Source organism: Frieseomelitta varia, unplaced genomic scaffold, assembly GCF_011392965.1.
Source record: "Frieseomelitta varia isolate USP_RPSP 00005682 unplaced genomic scaffold, Fvar_1.2 scaffold_379, whole genome shotgun sequence".
Classification (NCBI taxonomy): Eukaryota; Metazoa; Arthropoda; class Insecta; order Hymenoptera; family Apidae; genus Frieseomelitta; species Frieseomelitta varia.
The window spans coordinates 400,639-421,780 of record NW_025110122.1 but is presented as its reverse complement, the minus strand read 5'-3'; the positions used below and the strand labels follow the sequence as shown (position 1 = coordinate 421,780).

The following is a 21,142-nucleotide window of genomic DNA, read 5'->3' as shown; positions in this document are numbered from 1 at the left end:
AGTTGCCAGCGCAAGTGGTTAATAAAGCACCATTTATTTTTTTCATACGCGTACGTACGTATGTAAGTAGGTGTATCGATCGATGTTTGTGCGTTTAATAATAATCGTTTGCACGTGTTTGCGTAAAAATAGGAAACACGTAGGCTTAAAAAAAAAAGGGGAGGAAGGAAGGGAGCAAATAATACGAAAAGTGCCACGTGCCGTTTCTCGCCGCCGCCTTCATTCTCGGTTAAACTTTAAATTTTAATGAGCGACGTAATTACATTCGGTCGGCGTTAGCGCAAGAGTTTCGGGACTCGAGTGAAAGCAACTCGAACAATCTTTTCACACACGTCACGGCGTTGCCATTACCACGAATACGAGGCCGGTAATTCACCGCCTGTTTTTAGAACCATTCGGACTTACGTCTACCGCCAAGTATTTTTCATAATTCCAATGCTCGATAACATACTGACATTTATGCCAATCGAAAGTCCTCCGGGCTTTATCGAGCCACGTGAATTCTATACACAGATAACGCCCTCGATTTCCTCCACTAATTTATATTCGTCGTTAAACTACTCGAAAGAAAAAAAGAAAAAAAAAAAAAAAAATTGGTTACACACGGGAGAAGCAATAAGTCGAACAATGTTTTCTCCGATGATATTCTACGATTTAACGAGCAACGAAAAGTCATCCGCGCGCTGGATCGTTTTATCTATTGCTTTTACCGATACTAAAACTGTCGGAGTGGTTAAAGGGAAAACGAATTTTTTTTTTTTATTAAAGAGAAACGTGTAAAATATCACAGGAAATAAAAGTAATAAAGAATCGAATTCCTGATTGCATTCTAAAGTCTATCTTCCATTTAGAAATTTCGTACCTTGGTCGTCGGTGATTCCAGCGTTAAAGTATTTAGACGTCAACGTGAGAAAGAGGAGGTGCGCACGTCCACGGTGGCGGTGGTATGTGTGTCTGTGTGTCTGTGTGTCTGTAAGTGCGCGCGGCGGTGTTCATGGAAACACGTCGGTGCGACGAGCGCGAAGCCGGCGTAATAAATTCAGGGAAACGTTGTCTCGAGTGGCGCGGGTGCGATGAATCCGTAAAACGGAATTGCCGGCGAGTTTTAATGACGGCGAGCCGGAGAGAAAGCCAAGTCCCTCGCGGAGTCTATCGCGGCAAAGTCGCGGCAAGTCGGTAGCGCGTGGTATTTCGCTTCATTGGAATTAGCTCGCGTGGTTTATCCTTTCCTAGGCGGTGGAAGGCGGCTTGTAAAGAACGGCGCGTCGACCTCTCGCGACGGAATCGCGTAAGAACTCGCGCTCCCGCTTCTTGCTCGTTTGCGGGGACACGATTTATGGGCGCGACAAACCGCCGTTGCACCGGCCGTGTCCGAGTGATAAAATATATCGCGTGGACCGCCTAACGATGATAATTACACGGGGAACTCGATGTTTCATGCAACACGCGTGAACCGGCGTGAACGCGACGACATTTTTCCGAGATTTATTTCGCTTCTTCCGCGATCGAATGCCTTCCAACGAGACGTGAGCCTCGGCTCTGTTTTTCGACAGCGCGTTGTAATTGAACTTTCTAATTGGAGCGGACGCGATTCGTTTGAGATCGTTTGGTAGATCGGTAATGGGCGATTGGCCGATGAACAGCAACGAAGAAAAGACGTGCCTACGTCGTTTAAAGAGTCCAGTCATCTCCGCAGACTTGGCCTTGATCTTGAGAGAAAGAGAGAGAGAGAGAGAGAGAGAGAAGGAGAGACGAGGAGAGACTGGTGGAGAGAGGGAGCGGCAAGGTGCACCACGAGGGCCAGAAATAAAGGCGGCAGTTAAGGCGCATTTCATCGCCTTCTTATTTCTGGCATTCGCGCGAATTCAAGGGGGGGAACGTGCTAAAAATTCAGTCCCACTGCTGAGAGTAACACGTGTGTCACGGGACTGACATGAATGCATTCGACAATGGCACTTGAAAATTTACCAGCGCTCCTTAACGCTGACGTGTTGTCCGTGCCGAGGAAATAATTGCGATCGTTATGCGTCACGCCGGTTTGGAAACTTTGTTACGCTGTGGTAAATTGAAACAACGACAGAGAGAACCTGCTCCAATTTTTCCACACCGTGTATACTCCAAATCGACGCGACAACACTCTGAAAAGATGTTACGGAGAAACTTTTAAATTCATCAAATCGTTCGTCCGTCTCAATCTCGTTTTTGAATCACCGAGCCGAGATCGCGTGTCTTTGTTGACCATTGGTAACTTCGAGTTAAACGTTGCCATCGTTTGAAATCGTCGATACCAAAAAATTCGAAATATTCGCAAGGAAATCTGTCGAGGAACAAAAACTGGAGAAAATTGACATGGTCCCGAGCCCGGCTTAAAGATTGGCGTAGTCGTAGAGCAAGAGGGGGAGACGGCCGTGGGCTTTTTTTCATGGTGTTCGGGGGCCGAAATGGCGGGGCGACGACGATGCTGGCGGTTTTCGGCGCTGTGCGATCCGCGCGCACCGGTCTTAAAGCCTTACCGAGCAGACGTAGCGTTTTCGTTCTCTCCTCTCTCGCGGTGCTTGCCGCGGTATAATGGCAACGTGTTTTCGTCTAATGTACTTTTTGTGATGTCCTTGATGGAGGAGTCTGCGAATGCAGAACTACAGGGCCCAGGCCCGGTGGGGCCTGCCACGGTGCGGCGAGACGGGGATCTTCCTCCACTTTGGATCGAAGCGAAAAAGAGGGAGGGAGAGAAAGAAAGAAGCCCGAGGAATGAAGAGAGACAGAGAGAGAGAGAGAGAGAGAGAGAGAGAGAGAGAGAGCGAGAAAGAGAGAAAGAATAAAGGAGAGTGAAAGAGAGAAGTAGAGAAGGTGGACAGGAGGGCCCGGCAGCACCTCAACCCACCTCAACTTCGGGCCTAGTCAAGGTCAGTGCGTCAGGCCCCACCCTCCATGTCCCCCTCCTTTTTCTGGTTTCTTCCTTCTTCTCGCTTCTTCTTCCTTTTCTTTCGTCGTCGTCTTTTTATTCCTCTTCTTTCTCCCTGCGTACTCTCCCTGGCCCCCGTGCCGCATTATCGCGTCATACCATGTTGGGACCCACGCCCTACTCCGGCGTTTGCCTCGCGTTTTTTTCTTTCTTTTTTTGTCTTTTCTTTTCTTTTCTTTTCTTTTCCCTCCCCTCTGACTTCTCGCCAACAAGGCAACCCGCGAAATCCCAATTAGTGGAGATACCCGGTCGATAGTGGTCGTATACCGTATTCAATCGTCGTGAATCTCACGAGTTCGATCTCGATAACTCGCTACGATATCCTCGCGATGACGATAATAATAATGTGATCGTCGTAGATGCTCCGGTGGAAAGATCTATCGGGACGAGGATAATAAAGATTCGTCTTTCGTATGATGGATTTTGAAGAATGAAGCAATTTTGGTCGAGAAGGGGTGGGACTAACGATCGGAATATCAGAATGATCCATATCGATAAAAGGAAGAAAGAATTAAGAGTTATCCCACTAATGATCTGTTTAATCATAAGGCGAGGCGAGGAGCCCGGCCACGCCGAGGCGGTGAACCGGTCATATGCTCACACTTTTGCATGATGCACGTACACTAGAAGCGTGTTAGGTTTCAAAGAAATGAAAGAAACAGAAGCGGCCGACGTTGATGAATGAAGCTGATGAATCAGACATCCTTCGTGGAGTATCCCCGAAAGACCTTTCTTTACGATCGCGGGTGTCGTGATAAATAGATCGTTTTTTTTATTCTCCCGTCCTGCGATATTCGACGTAGTTATGCGCCCGTGCGCCCGTGCTTCGGACGAACGTCGAATTCACTCTCGAGAAACCGGGTTCTTACCAGATGGAATTGTGAAGAAAGAAGCGAGGCTTGATGCGATCTTCATACACTTAATCTCTCGTCACTCTCGACGAGGACTTGACAGGACAACTGTGTGCTTTGCGATGAAAGTGCTTCTATTCTTTGTGCAAGCAGGGAAGAAAAAATAAAATAAACCAACGACGAGATGTTTCTCTAGAGTCTGAAGTAAAAAAAAAAAAAAAGAACGATCGTCTTCTGCAAAGCCCCAAAGATAATTAGTTAAATTCAGTTATTTATTTAAAAAAGGGAGAGAGAGAGAGAGAGAGAGAGAGAGAGAGAACTTTATAAATCAACGACGCAATTTCCCCGCACCGACTAGTAACAAAAACTTCTCTAGCAGCTGGAACAAAAAAGCAATTGTGCGTCTGAAACGTCCACTCGAAAATCTTCGCCAGACATCAAGGACCACCATCCGGAATCTGCGATCGCCGTTCTCCCGGTTACGTTGCATTTGCACCGCGGATACAAACTCGGAATGTCTGGCGATAATTATCTACGACGAGGCGGGGATAGCTTTTTCGAGGGAATCGGCTATGAAGAGGACGAGAGTAGAAGAAAGACAAAGAGAGCGACCGAAAGAAAGAAAGAAAGAAAGAGAGAGGGAGGGAGGGAGAGGAGGCGAAGAGAGAGAAAGTGAAAGAGCAAAGTTGGGGCCAGTAATCCGAGGGCTCGGAGAGGTGAGTGAGCGAAGGCATGCTAGTACCAAATGAGATTGGATCCTGACCGTGTAGGACGACTTTTGGGCCCTGCTAGCCTCGGCCAAGAGTCCTTTAGATTCGGCGAACCCAAGTATCCTCGCCCCTCCTCTAGCCGAATGTGCCGCCATTCGTCGGGTGTCCAAGTTGCATTACCATCGACGCCATTCCATTCGCATTCGTTTCTCCGGCCGTATAATTTAGCCCCGTAGCTGAAAAATTCTACGGCCAGCCGACGAATTTACATTTACTCGGCTGTGGGCCGATTTTTATGCCTCGGCATCGGGCAACACGTGTAGAAAACACGGGCTACCGTTATGACAGGCGGCTCGTAAAAATTTCGACGAATCAAACCGACGATTTATACCGACTTTAAACCAGCCACGTAACCAGCGTTCGATTCGTTTAATTGCTTCGGGGCTTGAACGCCCCTACTCTCTCTCTCTCTCTCTCTCTCTTTTAAATTTGAATTCGATCTGCGAGGGGAATTACGACAATTTTTCTACTCCCCTCGCCTCTCTTCCTACGTACGCACGTATATTGCTTGGATCATTCCGCTCGGATCCGAGTCGACTTGATTTTTCGACTTTCTAACCATCGCTAAGTGTAGTGGTTGCCACTGGTCTCTGTACGTACGCGAGCGTATACACGTTTATGAGAAACGCACAAAGAAACGTTCCCCACTGTGCCATATGGTTTACAGCGTTGGCGCTGAGCATGCAACGCCACCACCGCTACCACCATCAGCGTCGGATTACCCACCCCTCCCGAAAGTTCCAAAAAGTCTGCCCCGTAATACGCCAAATGTATTTCTTTGTCCGCGTACGAGTGCTCCGTTTCGATTATTTCTGACCTTGCCAAAGACCATCATCTTTGATCCATCTAGATGATCTAGATGACAGAAGGAGTACCGACGAACATACGGTTAACAACGAATTACGCTTGGATACGATAAAATTCAATCGGACGATGTCCAAAATTTCCATTCCAACGAATGGGAGAATTCTACTGTATTTACGAGCTCCGTGTATGTTATATAACGCGCTGTTCCGCGAAATCATTATCAAACGCATAAGAAGAATGTCTTTAAAACGAGGGGCAGGAAGCGTGCAGCTGCACGAAATTCTAAATTCTCTCGGGGGATAAAGAAATCGATTCGCTAATCGAGATTAGATAAAATCCAAGACGAAGCCCACGTCAACTCGGCGGAAGTTGGTCCGTGCCACGGTCTATTTTTCAGCGTTAATCTAATTACCGGTAATTCCCTTTTTCCGGGTAGAGAGCGTGCGTGAGTCGGCATTAATTGGCCCGGGCGACGCGCATCTGCGCGTCGTGGCGTGCGTGGATACAAAACGCGCGCGGACCCAGCGCTTGGTGCAGCTGCAGGTATACCGAAAAGAGAGCCAGTGCAACGGTTTCAATTGTCCGCAATATGGCTGCCGCCTCAGCTAGGCCTCATAGTCGTTATCCTTGAGAGGCCCCGTGCAGCGTTTCGTTTTGTTTTAGAACGCGGGATGCGCGCGCGCGGGTGCGGGCTCCGAAAAGAAGAAAGAAAGAAAGAAAGAAAGAAAGAAAGAAAGAACGAACGAACGAACGAAGGTACCGACGAACGAAGGAGCAAGGAAAGGATACACCAAGCTGGAGGTAGAGAAACAGGCTAGAAGAGGACAGTTGGAGAGGAACCACGCCACAATGAGGGACCGAATGTTGCAAAACCGCCTATATCCGTGACTATACCCACACCGGCGGTCTGTACAAGAAATGATAATTACCAGCCTCCTCTACCATCCTTCCTCTCCCGTTTCTTCCACGTCTACTCCTCGCCCCGTATCGTTTCCTTCACAATTACTTTTCGTTTATTTCTTCGTGCCTCGCGGACCATTCCGCTTCGATTCTCCCGCTAGATTGTACGGGGAGAACAGGGTCGTTTGGAATTATCGAGACGAGGTGTTCTTACCGTATTAACGCACGCCGCGTTTATTAACGTGCAAATGACGTTGGTTTATCGTTTCAATGATCGTCGGTTTACGAAAGAAGGGCCTGCGGCGCAGCAAGCTGTAAGTTGGCATGATTGAATGTGGTTTGACGTGGAAATAATCGGTTGACGCTGCGGGTTATGCGTTTATGGGAAATCGAAACGGCTCGTGTCTAGATAGAGCTCGTTTCTCGTCAGTTCGAAATATTCAAACATTCGGAACGACATATCGTTCACTTGCACCAAGAGAGAAATTTCCAGGTTACAGTTACTAATTTGATACTTACTCGATATTCAATCGAAGCCTCAAGAAAGTCTCAAAATTTTTACAATTTTTCTTTTTTCTTCTTAAGTTAGAACAACGTTCAATGAAAGGCGATAGAGATTGGTAGATTGCATGCAAGCACTTACGCCAGACGGCATGAGGTTCGGGCTGGCTTTTTATGGGCACGGTTCCCATGAAAAATCATTTCGGAGCTCCTACAATACCGCTCTCTGTGCGACCAGTCATCCCGATTCAACGGCCAGAAGCCATATGTTCCTGGCCGAATGTGCTAAGAAATCATTGAAGGAACCGCCGTAATGAGAGACCACCCAATGAGCGTTTCGCGGCGTTCGCCGTCCCGCCGGAAACTCGGATCGAAGCAGCTTCATTATGCGATTCAATGCGCCCATGTTTTCGCGTAGCCACTTTTTTTCCCAGCCACGTCGTGCCGCGTCTCGATAATTACATTCACGAATTATTCTTTTGCCTTTCGTTTTCGCTCCACGTTACATTGTGCCGGTCGCTGATTGCTGAGAAGTCAATTACGAAAATCCGAGTCACCGAGGAAATCGATCGGTTTTCTATATCTCTCGAAACTTCAAATTAGCAATCGCGAAAGAGAATTTTTATACCGATCCACGTACTTGGAGAAAAACCGCTCTAACCGCTTCCACTTTTCCAGAGAACTATCGGAACTCTGAACTTTTGCAATCTTTTTCGTTTTATGATTCCTTATAGATATCGAAAGATAGGAATTCCAAGTAATTTCTAACATTTACGCAATTTACAGAGTTATTAACAGCTTCTCAAAATTACCGGCTGATCCTGTTCAAATAAATTTCGAAATTTCCAAAGATTGAAATTACAGGGGGGAAATGATGCTCAGATCTGCAATTACAGCGAGCTTAGTTATTTCATAACGAATCGTTTTCCTGTTCTACCTGGCGTACGGGAAAGACACAGGTATTATGGCGGGTTGTAAAGCACTAAAACAGCCCGATAGTTGCGGAGGACCCGCGAGAAAGGCTCGTAAGTGGACATTAGCGATGGCATTGTGAATCGAACCGCATCGTCCATCCGAAACTACGTCCAGCACAAAGGGAACGCCGCCTTGGTTCGCGCCTTCCATTCTCCTGAAATTTCTTACGAATACACACTACACTTGCATCTATCGTAGAAGCGAAGCTGGAAAGAACCCTGGACGAGGTTCAGGAGCATTTAGAGGAAGCCGTGTTTTGCTTTTGGTATTTTCGGGCCTTCCTTGGCCTTCCTCGGGCTAGTAGAGGGGGTCGTTAGAGCGACCGACAACGCTATTGGTTACTGAGATTGCGTTACCGAGGCTTCCAATGGGTTGAAAGGTATACCTCTGGAATTCATCAGTGGCTGCGCCGAAGAACGACGATCCAAGCTAGATTGGATAGGTTAGAGTCTTTACGGAGATCGTGTGTTAAAAAAAATTTGGAGCAGTCGCGACGCTTCTCGAAGTGAACCGATCGTTTGCGAGAGAATTATGCCCACGTCCAAAGATTCGAAAACGAAATTTTGCTTTCGATATTTTGTCCCAAAATGGTCAAGACATGATTGAGAATTCATCAGTGACTGCGCCGAAGAACGACGATCCAAGCTAGATTGGATAGGTTAGAGTCTTTACGGAGATCGTGTGTTAAAAAAAATTTGGAGCAGTCGCGACGCTTCTCGAAGTGAACCGATCGTTTGCGAGAGAATTATGCCCACGTCCAAAGATTCGAAAACGAAATTTTGCTTTCGATATTTTGTCCCAAAATGGTCAAGACATGATCGAGAATTCATCAGTGGCTGCGCCGAAGAACACGATCCAAGCTAGATTGGATAGAGTCTTTACGGAGATCGTGTGTTAAAAAAAATTTGGAGCAGTCGCGACGCTTCTCGAAGTGAACCGATCGTTTGCGAGAGAATTATGCCCACGTCCAAAGATTCGAAAACGAAATTTTGCTTTCGATATTTTGTCCCAAAATGGTCAAGACATGATCGAGAATTCATCAGTGGCTGCGCCGAAGAACGGCGATCCAAGCTAGATTGGATAGATTAGAATCTTTACGGAGATTGTGTGTTAAAAAAAATTTGGAGCAGTCGCGACGCTTCTTGAAGTGAACCGATCGTTTGCGAGAGAATTATACCCACGTCCAAAAATTCGAAAACGAAATGTTTTGCTTTCGATATTTTATCCCAAAATGGTCGAAACATGATCGAGAGGCATCTCGGGAATTAAACAGCGATCCAAACAAGGTTGCGTCGTTGGAATCTTTACCGAGATCGATCAACGTCCTCGCGCGTTAAAAATTAAAGTAGCCGAATACGCGAAAGATCGGACTTCCTTTTGATAAATCGACGTTTCGTCCTTCGTCAAGGAAAATCGAGTTATCTTGAAAAGGCGAAATTTGAAGCCCGTTGCGAGTCGAAGTTAAGTGTCTCGCTGCAGGTGCAGCTGCATTATTTTAAGAGATTTGAAGATTTATAACAATAGAAAGCGACTGTTACTTTAAAGAAGGCTCAACTTGAATCGGACTTGAAGAAAAATCGTCAGGTCAATTTCTCCCGTCTGAACAATGGGAGACTTTGTATTTACATCTGTGTAACTATCATCCTTCTTTTAGAAGGGTCGATCGTTTTACGTTTGTTGCACTTGGCCAATGTGGCTCGGAGAGAATCGACCGAGCGTTCCAGTCATTTGCGTGCACACCCGTGGGGATGGTCAAGAGTTAGGTCAGGTTAGGGCCATTCCAGTCTGCGTATCTCGTCCCGAGGATAAATGCTCCCTTCGAAGAGGTTGGAGACTCTGTTCGTCAAAAAAAAGTTTCACCTGACCCTCTTCAAGCGTGTTCTGGGGAGTACGTGAACCTTGTGCCCTCTATAGTTTCGATTTTTGTCTCACTGTTCAGGTGAAAAGGTCAGTCCCTTTAGAAGACAATCGATAGACAATCAGTCGAATTTTTACGATACGCGTCGAGTAAGAATTTTTTAAAAATATCTCTCTTGAGAAAGCTCAAGGCTTTGGTAATGTTTCACGTATCGTATATCTACGAAGAGAAAAGCTGAGCCACGAGGGTTCAATAATGGGCGCGCAGCCTATATACACGGGCGTTTGAAATTCAATAGGCGTTGGACGAGTTGGACGGAACAGGTTCTATAAGAATCTGAGACCGAAAGTAAATGACTATTAACGGTAGAACGACTATGGCGCGGGACTTACCATCCTCGACTTAATAGCCGAGGCGTAGGATAGAACATCCTCTCACTCTGGATGGAAGTTCAAACTTTATAGTAAAATACCAATGGCTCCAGTCTTGCTTTCTCGTTACTTGAACAACATCGTCGTATTGTTGGATGACCAACCCGGACAATATTGAATGTATGCAAATACTGACAACAAGCTAGCAACAGTCCACATAAAAGTGGACTGTGAATAGTTAGTTATAAGGGCAAGATCCAATAGTTGGTCATCTATGCTCCTTCCTCTTCCACTTGACGATGACAACCCAATATATATAAGGACATGCTTTAGAGACATTCTGACGCTTAAAACAGTCTAAATCATTATAGAGGCATTCTATATCGTTATTCTAAGACATTCTAAATCATTGTATATCATCCTATTTCATACACGACCACGACTGTAAGGGGATAAACTCTTCTAAATTGTAAGCGTGTTGACTCCATTACACGAAATCCAACAGAGTATCTTCGTTTAAAATTATAAAGTAGTCGTGTGCTACGTCACGGATAATTTTACAGGGAACGACGTGTCAAAGTTCGAAGTTCGAGGTTGAATACAAAAACACTCTCGGACACTGTCGCGAAGACGAAAGAAGCGTACGGAGATTTAGAGATTTTAAGAAAATAGAGAGGATTTCTTCGAAACTGCCCTTAAACCGGCCGGCGAGGATGGGAACAAAGTGTTGGAGATACAAAGTCGATAATAAAATAAGCAATGAGTCAAAGTCGGAGGACCTGTTTCCACCAGTGCAGCCTTTCTCGCCCCGTCTCTGTCTCTCTTTCATTTCTGATTCTTTGAACGTTAATCCGTGGAGCGTACGTAGGTGGGCGCACGCACCACGCAGCCTATAGTACCTGTCAAAAACTGGCGCTGCAACAATGCCCGAGGTTCGGGGGCCCCTTAGTAGAAGTTAACCGCAGCACAGCAGGGCTACAAGGGCCAGTTCGCCAGTTCAGACGGGCCTTTTGCGTATCGCGAGAGAAATAAGTCATCCAGTGGCGTGGAATTTCTCGAAATTATCCCTCGAATTATCCCGCGACGGGATTTCATCTACTCTACTTCCAGAAGATCTCAGAATATTGGAAAATATTCAATGAATCGATCTCTAACGTTTCACTTTTTCTTTTTCTTTCTTTCTTTCTTTCTTTCTTTCTTTTTTAACTGATACAAGGAAATATCTTTTTCAATTTTTTCATCCCGTGCCCGTACATAGATAGATCGTACTACTCTCAGCGAATTTCTGTTGCGCATTCAGTTTACTTTTGCTTTCAGTCGGCTCTCTCCGTTCCAGAATCTTCGTTTTACCTCGTAGTAGAGGCGTCGGATAATCAAGACGCAGATGTCTACGCCAGTGGGGCAGCAGGTCAATGCTGCCGTAAGGATCTCGGTGAGGACAAAGAGATCCTTTCCCTTCCCAGATCCTTTCCCTCCCGCTTCGGCAATCTTCCATCTCTCCTTACCCTCTGGACCAGCCATCATTGCACTAACGCGAGTCTGGTTGAATCGTGCAACGTGGCTGCATCGACGGAATGCAGCTGCCGAATGTAACACCCCGGACAAGAAGCCGTGATTTCCATTCCCTCGAGTTACCAGAAGGAAACGACTCAAACACTTCGATCGGGAATATCCTTTTCGACAAATCATCGTGGCTAACAACGATCGGATAACATTTGTTTCTTTTTAATCTTCGAACGAGTGAGGATGGTAGTTGGTAATGTTTTTTTTCTTTTACGTACTCAAAGGCAAATTTCTTTTCACCAGATTTTTCTATTGTCGAACGTTGTAGCTTTTTCAAAGAAATTCTAGCGCATTGCTTGCATTCGTTGAGAGGAAAGAAACATTTGCATTCGTGAGAAATTGAAAGATCTACTTGTAATAATTAATAGTAGGTTGTTCGTAACAAGATACAAATTTGCATGCGAAATTGTTACATTTATTTTGCAGTTGTACGATTATTTTTCTTTTGTGCTCAAACAAGTCTTCCAACTATCTAAGAGTTAATGACATTGGACATTGTATACAATATTTCTTCTTCGGCCACGGACAAATCGAAAAGTGAGACGAACAAAAGAGAAAAGGAGACGCGGTACGCGTAACTACCTGGCTCGGCGGTTCCTCGTCGGTGAAAACGAGAGCGCGAGACCGGGAATTTACACTTGAAAGGTTCGAATTAACGCTTTCTTTTTCGGGTGTTTAGAGGCCTCGTTAGTACCATTGTCGCGGCGCTCGCGCGTCCCTAGCCAAGCCGATTCTCTTCCCCGAAACGAATTAAGGCGGTGCCATTATTCCCCGCGTGTTTTCTTTCGCGTGCAGCCTGTAAGTATTATTCTGCGGTTCGTTTTGCCAGTCTGCTCGGCCGAGAATGAGTCAACGTCTCGTGCGTTCAAGTGCAATCAGAGAGAGAGAGAGAGAGAGAGAGAGAGAAAGAGAAAAAAGCGGAGAAGGAAGAAAAGTGCCAAGAGAGAAAGTTTGATAAAAGCGTACGAGTGATTCTTGTGCAGCAGAAGACTATTTCTTTTTTATTTATTTTTTTTTTTTATTTCTTTCCAGACAGCTCTTTTTTTTTTCTTTTCTTTTCTTTGATCATTCGTTTTTTCTTTTTTTTTTTTTTTTTGAAATATACACATATGTGAAAGCTTCGAGAGTCGCGAACAGAATTTACTTACGACGATCGTCGATCTCGGAGGCACGCACAGATTCACTAATTGCAGATCGTCGCGACCCTCGTGCAGCGTGGCCCTTCCGTTCGACCTTTCCTGGAAAGTCCATCAAATTCTTAATACACAGAGATGGAGAATGTTTCTCGTCGTTCGATCGAGTGCGTCGGTGCATTGAACACGGTGTTTCGCACAGTGAGATTATAGAACGGAATAGCACGTTTTCGATCGCGTTACCGGGACCAGTTTCGGAGATTTACAATGAAAGATAACGTCGTCTCTTCGTTTTTCATTCCAGGTAATTCCTTCAGGAAGGAAAGTGTACATCGAAACGAGAAATGAATGCTCGTCGAGCGAAAGGCGACAGCCATCTTCCGCCGAGGGAAGTTCATTTGTCGAGTTCGAGCCTGTCTCTCGCGGCTGGGTAATCTCGAAAATAAAAGAGACTTAAACTACGGCTCGCATAAAACGCATTAATCATCTTTGAATTCGTGAATCAACCTCGATCAACCCGGACGGAGATACTTTCGTTATCCTTCTCTCGACGGGGAATTCTTCGTCGAACGTTGCGTTTCACCGTTTCATCGTCGAAGGGATCCACCTCGGGATCCCTCTGGAGGAAGAAGGATCGAAGGAGAAGCAGAAAAAAGAAAGAAAGAAGAAGTACCCCCAAAGAAGGAAAAAAAGGAGACAAGTTCCGCACAGTTGACCCTGTCTTTTTCTCCCCTTACAATTCTAAACCCATCGAACGGAACGAACACGGGAGAAGAAAGAGGACGGAGAAACAAAAAGGAAAAAAATGCTGGTGGGGTCAAGAGAGGAAAGGTACTTGCGGATTCCCTCCAACAGTTGGTACTAATGATCCAACCTGGCGAGGTACATCAACGGTATCCGGTATCGTGTAACTCGCTAAGTGAAAATGCACGTAGATCCTGCTAAGATACAAGATCACCGGTCCGCCGCCTCCCTCTCCTACTCGCCGCGGTCTAGTCCTCAGCGAGAAACAATAAAAGCAACAACTGGCCACGGACATAATCCCAGAGGACCACGCAGCAGCTTCTCTCCTCTACTATGCCTCTGTTAGCCCTCCACGCACACCAGAAAAAACGAAAGATACGACATTACCACACGGACGAGGGCAAGCTCGTACGATTTTTTGGGGGGCCGTGCAGCGTGTCTAATCCTAATGCGAGGACTTGAAAACGTCGCACGGTCGTTCGACAAAGAAACTGTGACTGTGCACCGGTGCATCTGCAGTTTGCCATTCCAGTTTATGGAATTACTCGTCTGAGAATTTCTTTCTACTCGCTTGTACATAATATATGCGTGCTCTTGGATGAATCAAGTTTTCCTCTTCAACTTTGTCAAACACTCGTTGCCATTACACACTCGCAAAGTTTCACGACTAAATTGAGCTTGGCGAGAGAGGGGAGTCTGTCCTTTATTTTTCCCCGTTTCTCGTACCAGGCTGTGCAATCTACAAGCTGACAGAGATTTCGAGGAACGCGCAAGTTCTTGCCGCGTAATTTGTTTCGTTGTGCTGTCCATCGGCCGGGGGGCGGCCGAATTTCGCATGTCATGCTTTCCGCATCAGTGTGTTGCCGGGATCAGTCAGCCAGTGAAGAGACAGACGAACCCCTCCAACCGACTCTTCCAGATACCAGCCAGTCGCTTGACGTGAGTCCTGGAAAATTTATCTCTTTCTTTCATTTCCCTCCCTTTACTCGAGCCAGACAAATACATACATACATACATACGTATCGCCGGAGTTTCCCATGAGCTCTCTCTCCGCTCCGCTTCGCAGAGTATCGAAACTCTGGAAGCGGTGTTCTTCCGTCAGCCAACGAGAGATAGAGAGAGAGAGAGAGAGAGAGAGTGAGAGAGAGTGAGAAAGAATGGAAGGCAGAGGCAACCACGGAGGGTTGGAGAAAGAGACAAAGAGACGAGTGGAGCAAGTGAGAATATATGTATACCTGCTGGTGGATATTAAAGCGAACATCATACCCTCGTCACTTTTACTGGTCCTCTCTCCGTCTCTCTCCTACGCACTCCTACTTTATCTCCGTTACACGCGTACACGAGCGTTTAACCGTCTTCTCTACCCTCGTCTAATTCTATCGTCCCTCTCGCTTCTGCCCGCTATCCTGGCAAGTCAAACACATCGAAAATGTGTGGATGCTGCGCGCGGCACAACGCTGCAAAGTCAAATCCTCGTCGTTTCCTCTGGCCGGACGCGGGCTCTCTCGTATGGTAACCCAACCTAAAGCCGCGATGAAGGAAGGAAGAAAGAAAGAAAGAAAGAAAGAGCGAGAAAGACGAGGGGCATCCCTCCTCGTGCACTTATGCCGCATTCCAGGCTTAGACGCTCGTTTTTACTCCCCATTTTCATCGGTCTCTCGCTTCACGGCCGCGTCGTTAGCCCTAAAAGCAGCGAGCGAGCGAGAAAGAGAGGGAGAGAGAGAGAGAGAGAGAAACCTGCCTACTTGACGTCGTTGGTTTTAGAGGCTCACCTGCTCGATGGATCTCGGCCGCGGCTTAATCCTTCGCGCGATATCGCGCCACTGCCCCCCGGGACCAACGTTGCCTCGCCGATTTTCTTACAAACGCGCGGCACACGGGGATTCAACCGTGTCAGTCGTGTCGTTCTTGCTTCGCCACTTCTCTCGGTGCACGTCGTTCAGGAATTTTCAACGATTGAAGGAAAAGGAAGAAAAAGAGAGAGAGAGAGACTCTTCGCTTTCGCGTCGGAAGATCACTGCCAAGTAATTTACTTAACGAAAGTTTCGCGAGAGCAATTTGCTCGAGCGATTTACTCTTACAAGCTGCGCCCTTTGTGCGAAACTTGAGCGATGAGTTTGTAAAATTCAGTCAGGTACCAGGAATTCTACGAAAATTAACCCTTCCTGTGCTTTTTGGAAAATCCAGAGAGACGAATGGTTGTATTACCTGCTAAATCAAATATTTGGATTTCTCCTCGAAAGAAACAGAAGCTCGGTGAGACACTCGGGCGTGGAATTTCGTCGAAAGTGAGAGACATCCCGTTCTGTGTTTCATCCCTTCGCCAATTCCAAACGATCGAAATATCTTTGCTCTTCGATGGAAAATTACCCGGTAATCTTAGGTAATTTATTTTCACATCGAACGCTGGATGAAATACACAGAGGCAAAGTTTCGAGGGTAAAATTTCGTTCTCGGAGGAATTTCAAACGATTAAATTATCCCTCATCGGGAAATTATTCCGTCGTTTCTACAACGATCGTTAATTAAAATCGAGGATGCAACGATGAACCAGCATGAATATTTAATATCCGAATTCATATTAAGAGGATGAATGTGGCAGTTGGTGTTTTAAACAGAACACTCGTTAAACTCGTTGTGCATTTACGCGAAATTTAACGGCGCGGGTTCGAGGTACAATATAACCGTTGCAAAAACAATTTTCTGCCTAATTGCAGAGTTTCATCGCGATAGATACTGTCTCTAACTTCTGTTCGTTATATTTCACGTTATCCCGATGCCTTGTTTGTCGTACTTTCGAGGGCGAACTGAAAACAAAAATTCTCCGCATCGGAGTCAATGTTCACGCAAATGTTTCCAATGTTGATCTTTCGTCGTCAACCGATCATTGATCAAATATATCAATCCCTTCTAGCTCACGAAACCTACCCCCATACTCCTACTCGTGCAACTTTGTGTCGGGCACGCACGTCCGGCTGATTACGCCGATCGCCGACGCAATGAGAGAGATCGGCCGCTGGTAACCATCGCACGTACTCGCCTCGGTTTCGTTCTCCCTGTAATTGCTCGAAGCGCGTAATATATGCTCGGCGCAGAAAGAAAGACAAGAGAACGAAGACGAAAGGGGCGAAGAAACAGAGGGATGCACCATACGTGTTGCAGCTCGTGACTGGAAATCAAATGCGCAACAAAGGCGCTGGAAGGTTGCAACATGTGGTTACCGAAGCGGAAAGCAACCCCCGCTCCTCGGGGTGTCCGACGTAGGATGCTCGTTCGCCCTCTTTATCTCGACGTCCGTGTGTCGAGATTTGCACGAATGCTTCAACATGGTGGAAGGATCCACGTTAAATGTTCGTTTCCGCAACGAGCAGAGAGCAGGTCTCCATTGGATATAAATGTCTATCGATGGGAAGACACGAGGGTGCAAGAGGTGCGTTGAAGTCACGGAACGTCCCCACCGTAGGTAACTACGTGACCCGTAAGAAATACTAGAAGATTATCGCGAGGAAGTTAGCGAGCGAGTTCCTTCGAAAAGCGAGGAGAAAAATCAGGGAATGAATTCGTATTTCTTGGTGGGTTGGCGTTACGCGGCGAACGTGACCGTGCAAATTTCGGCTCTGTATTGCCTCCTTTTTCTTCCGCTCTCTCCTACGCCCGCGCGATTTAAAATTTAAATGACAATTCATTTTATGTAATAATGGTTGACGATTGGATTTAGTTGAAATAATAAAGTAAGAATAAATGGAAATCGTACTTTCGTTCAATTGCCCGAAATGACGCAACGCCCGAGTCCTCACTCACATTTCAATTCTGTACGCTTGGTCTTGAATTGGCTTCCACGCGCTATCGGAACGGGACGTTATCGCGTCGCTGTTGCTCGATGTATGTTTTCGTTCGTCGCGGTCATAGAGCGAAAAGAATATTAATCGAAAGACAAACGAGGCAGACTGTTCTGCACTCGCACGGCTGCTGTATACGCACGGCGCGCCATCGACGAGACAGGCCCGAAATTTATGAAACGTCGCGTCGTCCCGACGTTCGAATTAGCCCGGCGATTAAACCGGCGGCAATCTCATAGGAAAAGCGTAGGCTAGTGGACTCGGGCTTCGTTAGAAACTAGTTCCAACGGCATCGGCAACAAATTTTCTTGCAACACGGTATTTCCTGATAACGCAACCCAGTTCACCGTAGGCCGGTTCACCGACGCATACTATTAACACGTGTACATTTATAATAACTAGTCGTCCTGGTAATTATCAGAGCCACGCTGCTCTTGCACGTTCTCTCGCGGTTAAACTTTATGGATATCTACTGTGTCCCTTCCCTGCGGCCAAATGGAAAAACCGGAAACTGATAGAAACTAGTTCGACTAAGAATTAATTATATCCTGTGGTAATAATCCGAGTCAATTTTCCCGAGGCCTATCTCCCTCCCCCTCCCTCGCCCCCGCGCCCTTTTACTGATAACTTCTATTCAACTCGACTCGACGCGAGTAATTCCGCGACGTGTGCACACCGACGCAACCTGTAATTACACGATCGTTGCCGATAACGTCTACTCTCTCTCTCTCTTTCCTCGTTCCCTCGCATTTCTACAGGCAATCGAATCGCGATTAATCACAGCTCTTTCCAAACCGAATGAAAATTTTATCTTCTGTCCTCCCTTCAGGTGTGTTGGATCCGGCCGGTTTCATGGATCGAAGCGATGGCCAGAGGAGAGCGAGGTGAAGGAGAGCTGCTCTCTCTCTCTCTCCCTCTCTTTCGTGGGCTGGCGAGAAGCTGTTAGTCGCGTTAGCGCCGCAACGAAAGCGCGGTTAGCACCGAAGCCGGCGCAATCGGCGGCTCGATCGGTGCACGCTCGAATGCGCCCGCGTCCGCCGCAGTCGCCTGCTGATCTTAATTACAATCGCAAATGAGACGGCGAGCGGATAATTGCGGCGCATGTCGCAAGTCGCTACAATGTCGTTTGGCTGGTGTTTGCCCGTCTGGCAAAACACGGCCACGAGAGATCGGGCGCGAGAAACAGGGCCGTTTTCAATTCAATAGGAAAAGGATCGTATCTGGTTTTTTGATTCTCGAGGATCGATTCAAGAGGAGAACGCTTACTTGACCGTATTATTTTACAAATTGAACTCAAAATCTATAATCATCTTACGAATTCCAAGTCACGACTGCCTCCTATTTATCTCGGCAATTAATTTATTGGTGTTTTTTCTGGTCAAACTAGAGAAATGTAATCTACAAGTGAAACCAAGATAACATGTAATCTATACCCACATTAGGATAGCGTGCGTGATGGATAGATAAATGCAAAGTCCCACAGATATTTCTCGCTGTCCTTGTAGAATATTTTTTTGCTATTTCTAGTTGTTTTCTTGAAAATTACGTTGCTGAAGTTCGATTGGAAAGAAAAAAAAAAAAAAAAAAAAAAACTGGAAATATCCTGCATATCGAGAGCATATCTATTTCAAACGATCAATCATTCCACTTTGCGTTTTCAACTTCTTGCTTCGCTCGATAACCGCCGGCAACTTTTAGAAACGTAGATACGTAGTGCCCGACAAAGTTGATTGTCATAAATATCACTGATCGATATTAATATAGACCGAGTCACTAGGATATTCTTTTACTACATTATTCATGCTCTTTGACAAATATTCCCACTGCATCAAGACGGGAAGAAGTTTCTCCCTCTCTTTGAAAGTGAGTATTCAAAACGAAGAATATTTAACACGTCGCTGAGAGGAAAGGAGCTTCATCAGCTCTGACGTAGCAATGTGAAAGCTTTCCCATGCTTTTAAAGGGATCGGTAATTCGATTAGCCCGCCATTGTCACCTCGGTGAGAGAGAGAGAGAGAGAGAGAGAGAGAGAAAAGTGTCGTCCATTGCGAGAAATCGTTTCGCCTCTCGTTTTTCGATTTTGAAATGGTGTCACAGCCGAGTGATAAAAAAAAAAAAAAAAAAAATAAAGAGAAGGGAAGAAAAAGAAGAAAGAAAAACAGGACGAACGTCGCGTGCTGGATAATTATTGGATTATCCTGGTTTTAGCCGCAACTTTTCCCGCTGGGGTACGCGTATATTATCTCCTTTATTAAGTGTACTCGGCTCGGTCTCGTGTATTCTACCGACTGCAGTCGATCGATAGTTCGCCAATGCGTTTCCGTTGACACCCTTCTAGGCGATACGGTTGCACTGGCGCATAAGTAATGTTTATATTTAGACGTTTTCCATTTAACGCGATACACTGTCCGCGGCAGTTTTCTCATACGCGCCACACTTTGGGTAAGCAGACGCGTGCTTTGATTAATTTTCAGTTTCAGTTCGCGATCGCTTGATTCAAAATTAGAAGGAACTCTTCATTTTTTTTCGTTTTTGGGGCAGTGTTTAGAAATAGAAGGGTTGGAAAACTAGGTTCCAAGAATCGTTGAGAAGTTTTCACGAAAGGAAAAAATTCTCATTGGACTGTGTTCAAAGAAACTGCTGAAAATGCACATTTCTCGTTAAGTGCCAATTTCCCAGAAATCTCCTGAATCGAGATCGGAGATCGAGCTCAATACCGTTCGACGCTCATTCAAGGAATTCCACGCGTTCTCCGCAAGGTTCTTGAAGAACAGATTCGACGCGCGTGTGTAACAACATGTGGTCGAACGAGACTTTCGCTGGTTCGACTAAGATTTCACTTATTAAATCACCTCGGCCGGTGTCACTCGGTATCGTTCACCGTTTTGACCGTGTTAACAATCCGTTTGTCCGGGTATTTGTTAAATATGTAAATCGAAAGCGAAACTTTCGTTTCGACATACCAGTTTCTCTCTCTTTCTCTCTCCTTTATGATTTGATCCGAGCGATATCGCCCGGATATTTCTTCGCTGAATAATTAAATGGACGAACGAAATGAATCCGATCGTTACGGCGTCTATCGAAATCGTGAAGTTTCCACGACAAATTACAAGGACGTTCCTTCGCCTCCCTTTTATTTCCTCTACTTTCCTTGCGCCGTGTTGCATTTTAATTGCCTCGTCTACCTGTCTTTCCCCGTTCGCCACGTTCCGATAATCTCGGCAGTGATTATTGACATTTTGAGCTGTCGTTGCGCCACACGGGGAGATACCAGCTCATTATTTCGAACCAGAGACTTTATCTTATCTACCTTGTAAAGCTGCTAAACGATATATGCGTAGAAATAGTGGCCCCGTTTCCTTGCATCGCGCACAAAAATAATGTAGAAGCAACGAGCGACAAGCCCGGCGACTGATAATCCAACGCTTACGAGCGCAAGGCTGTTTTACAATTACGACACGTAGAATTGCGAGCAATTGAAGTCATTCTCGATTCTACGCGATGTTCGCGAGCCTCTCGAAGAGAATCCACCGATCGTTATGTGAACTACTTGACACTTGTCTTTTCTTTTCGAATCATTTACTTCGTTCGCGTTGATCTTCGAGTCGGAATTGTTGCACGAATGTGCTCTCCACCAATCGTGGAATAATTTTGTGGTAACTTCGAACGAGGCGAGTTTTCATTCTAGAAATTGTTATACTCGTAACGAGATGAAACGTCTGAAGATTTTTCGCGAACATTTACACGTTCGATTGTTTTTTTTACTTTTTCTTAACCTCTTGCGCTGGAATGATGTGCCACGCACGTCGAAAATCTTTTGTCCCAAAATTATAATATTTTCTCAGTTTTAAGCAGAGAACCGAAATAT

At 45.9% G+C, this 21,142-nt stretch overlaps 1 protein-coding gene across 7 annotated transcripts in view; it reads right to left on the bottom strand.

The window, feature by feature from the left end:
- The window catches only part of LOC122531147 (voltage-dependent L-type calcium channel subunit beta-2), an 88,822-nt gene that overhangs the window by 43,303 nt on the left and 24,377 nt on the right, over positions 1-21,142 (bottom strand). For 4 of the 7 annotated variants that reach the window (XM_043658800.1, XM_043658801.1, XM_043658802.1 and 1 more), the window contains exon 3: positions 12,707-12,796. The exons of the other annotated variants lie outside the window; for them this stretch is intronic. In XM_043658800.1, the coding sequence (XP_043514735.1) occupies positions 12,707-12,796 (90 nt within the window). The remainder of the gene's footprint in view (positions 1-12,706; positions 12,797-21,142) is intronic. 7 annotated transcript variants of the gene reach the window in all.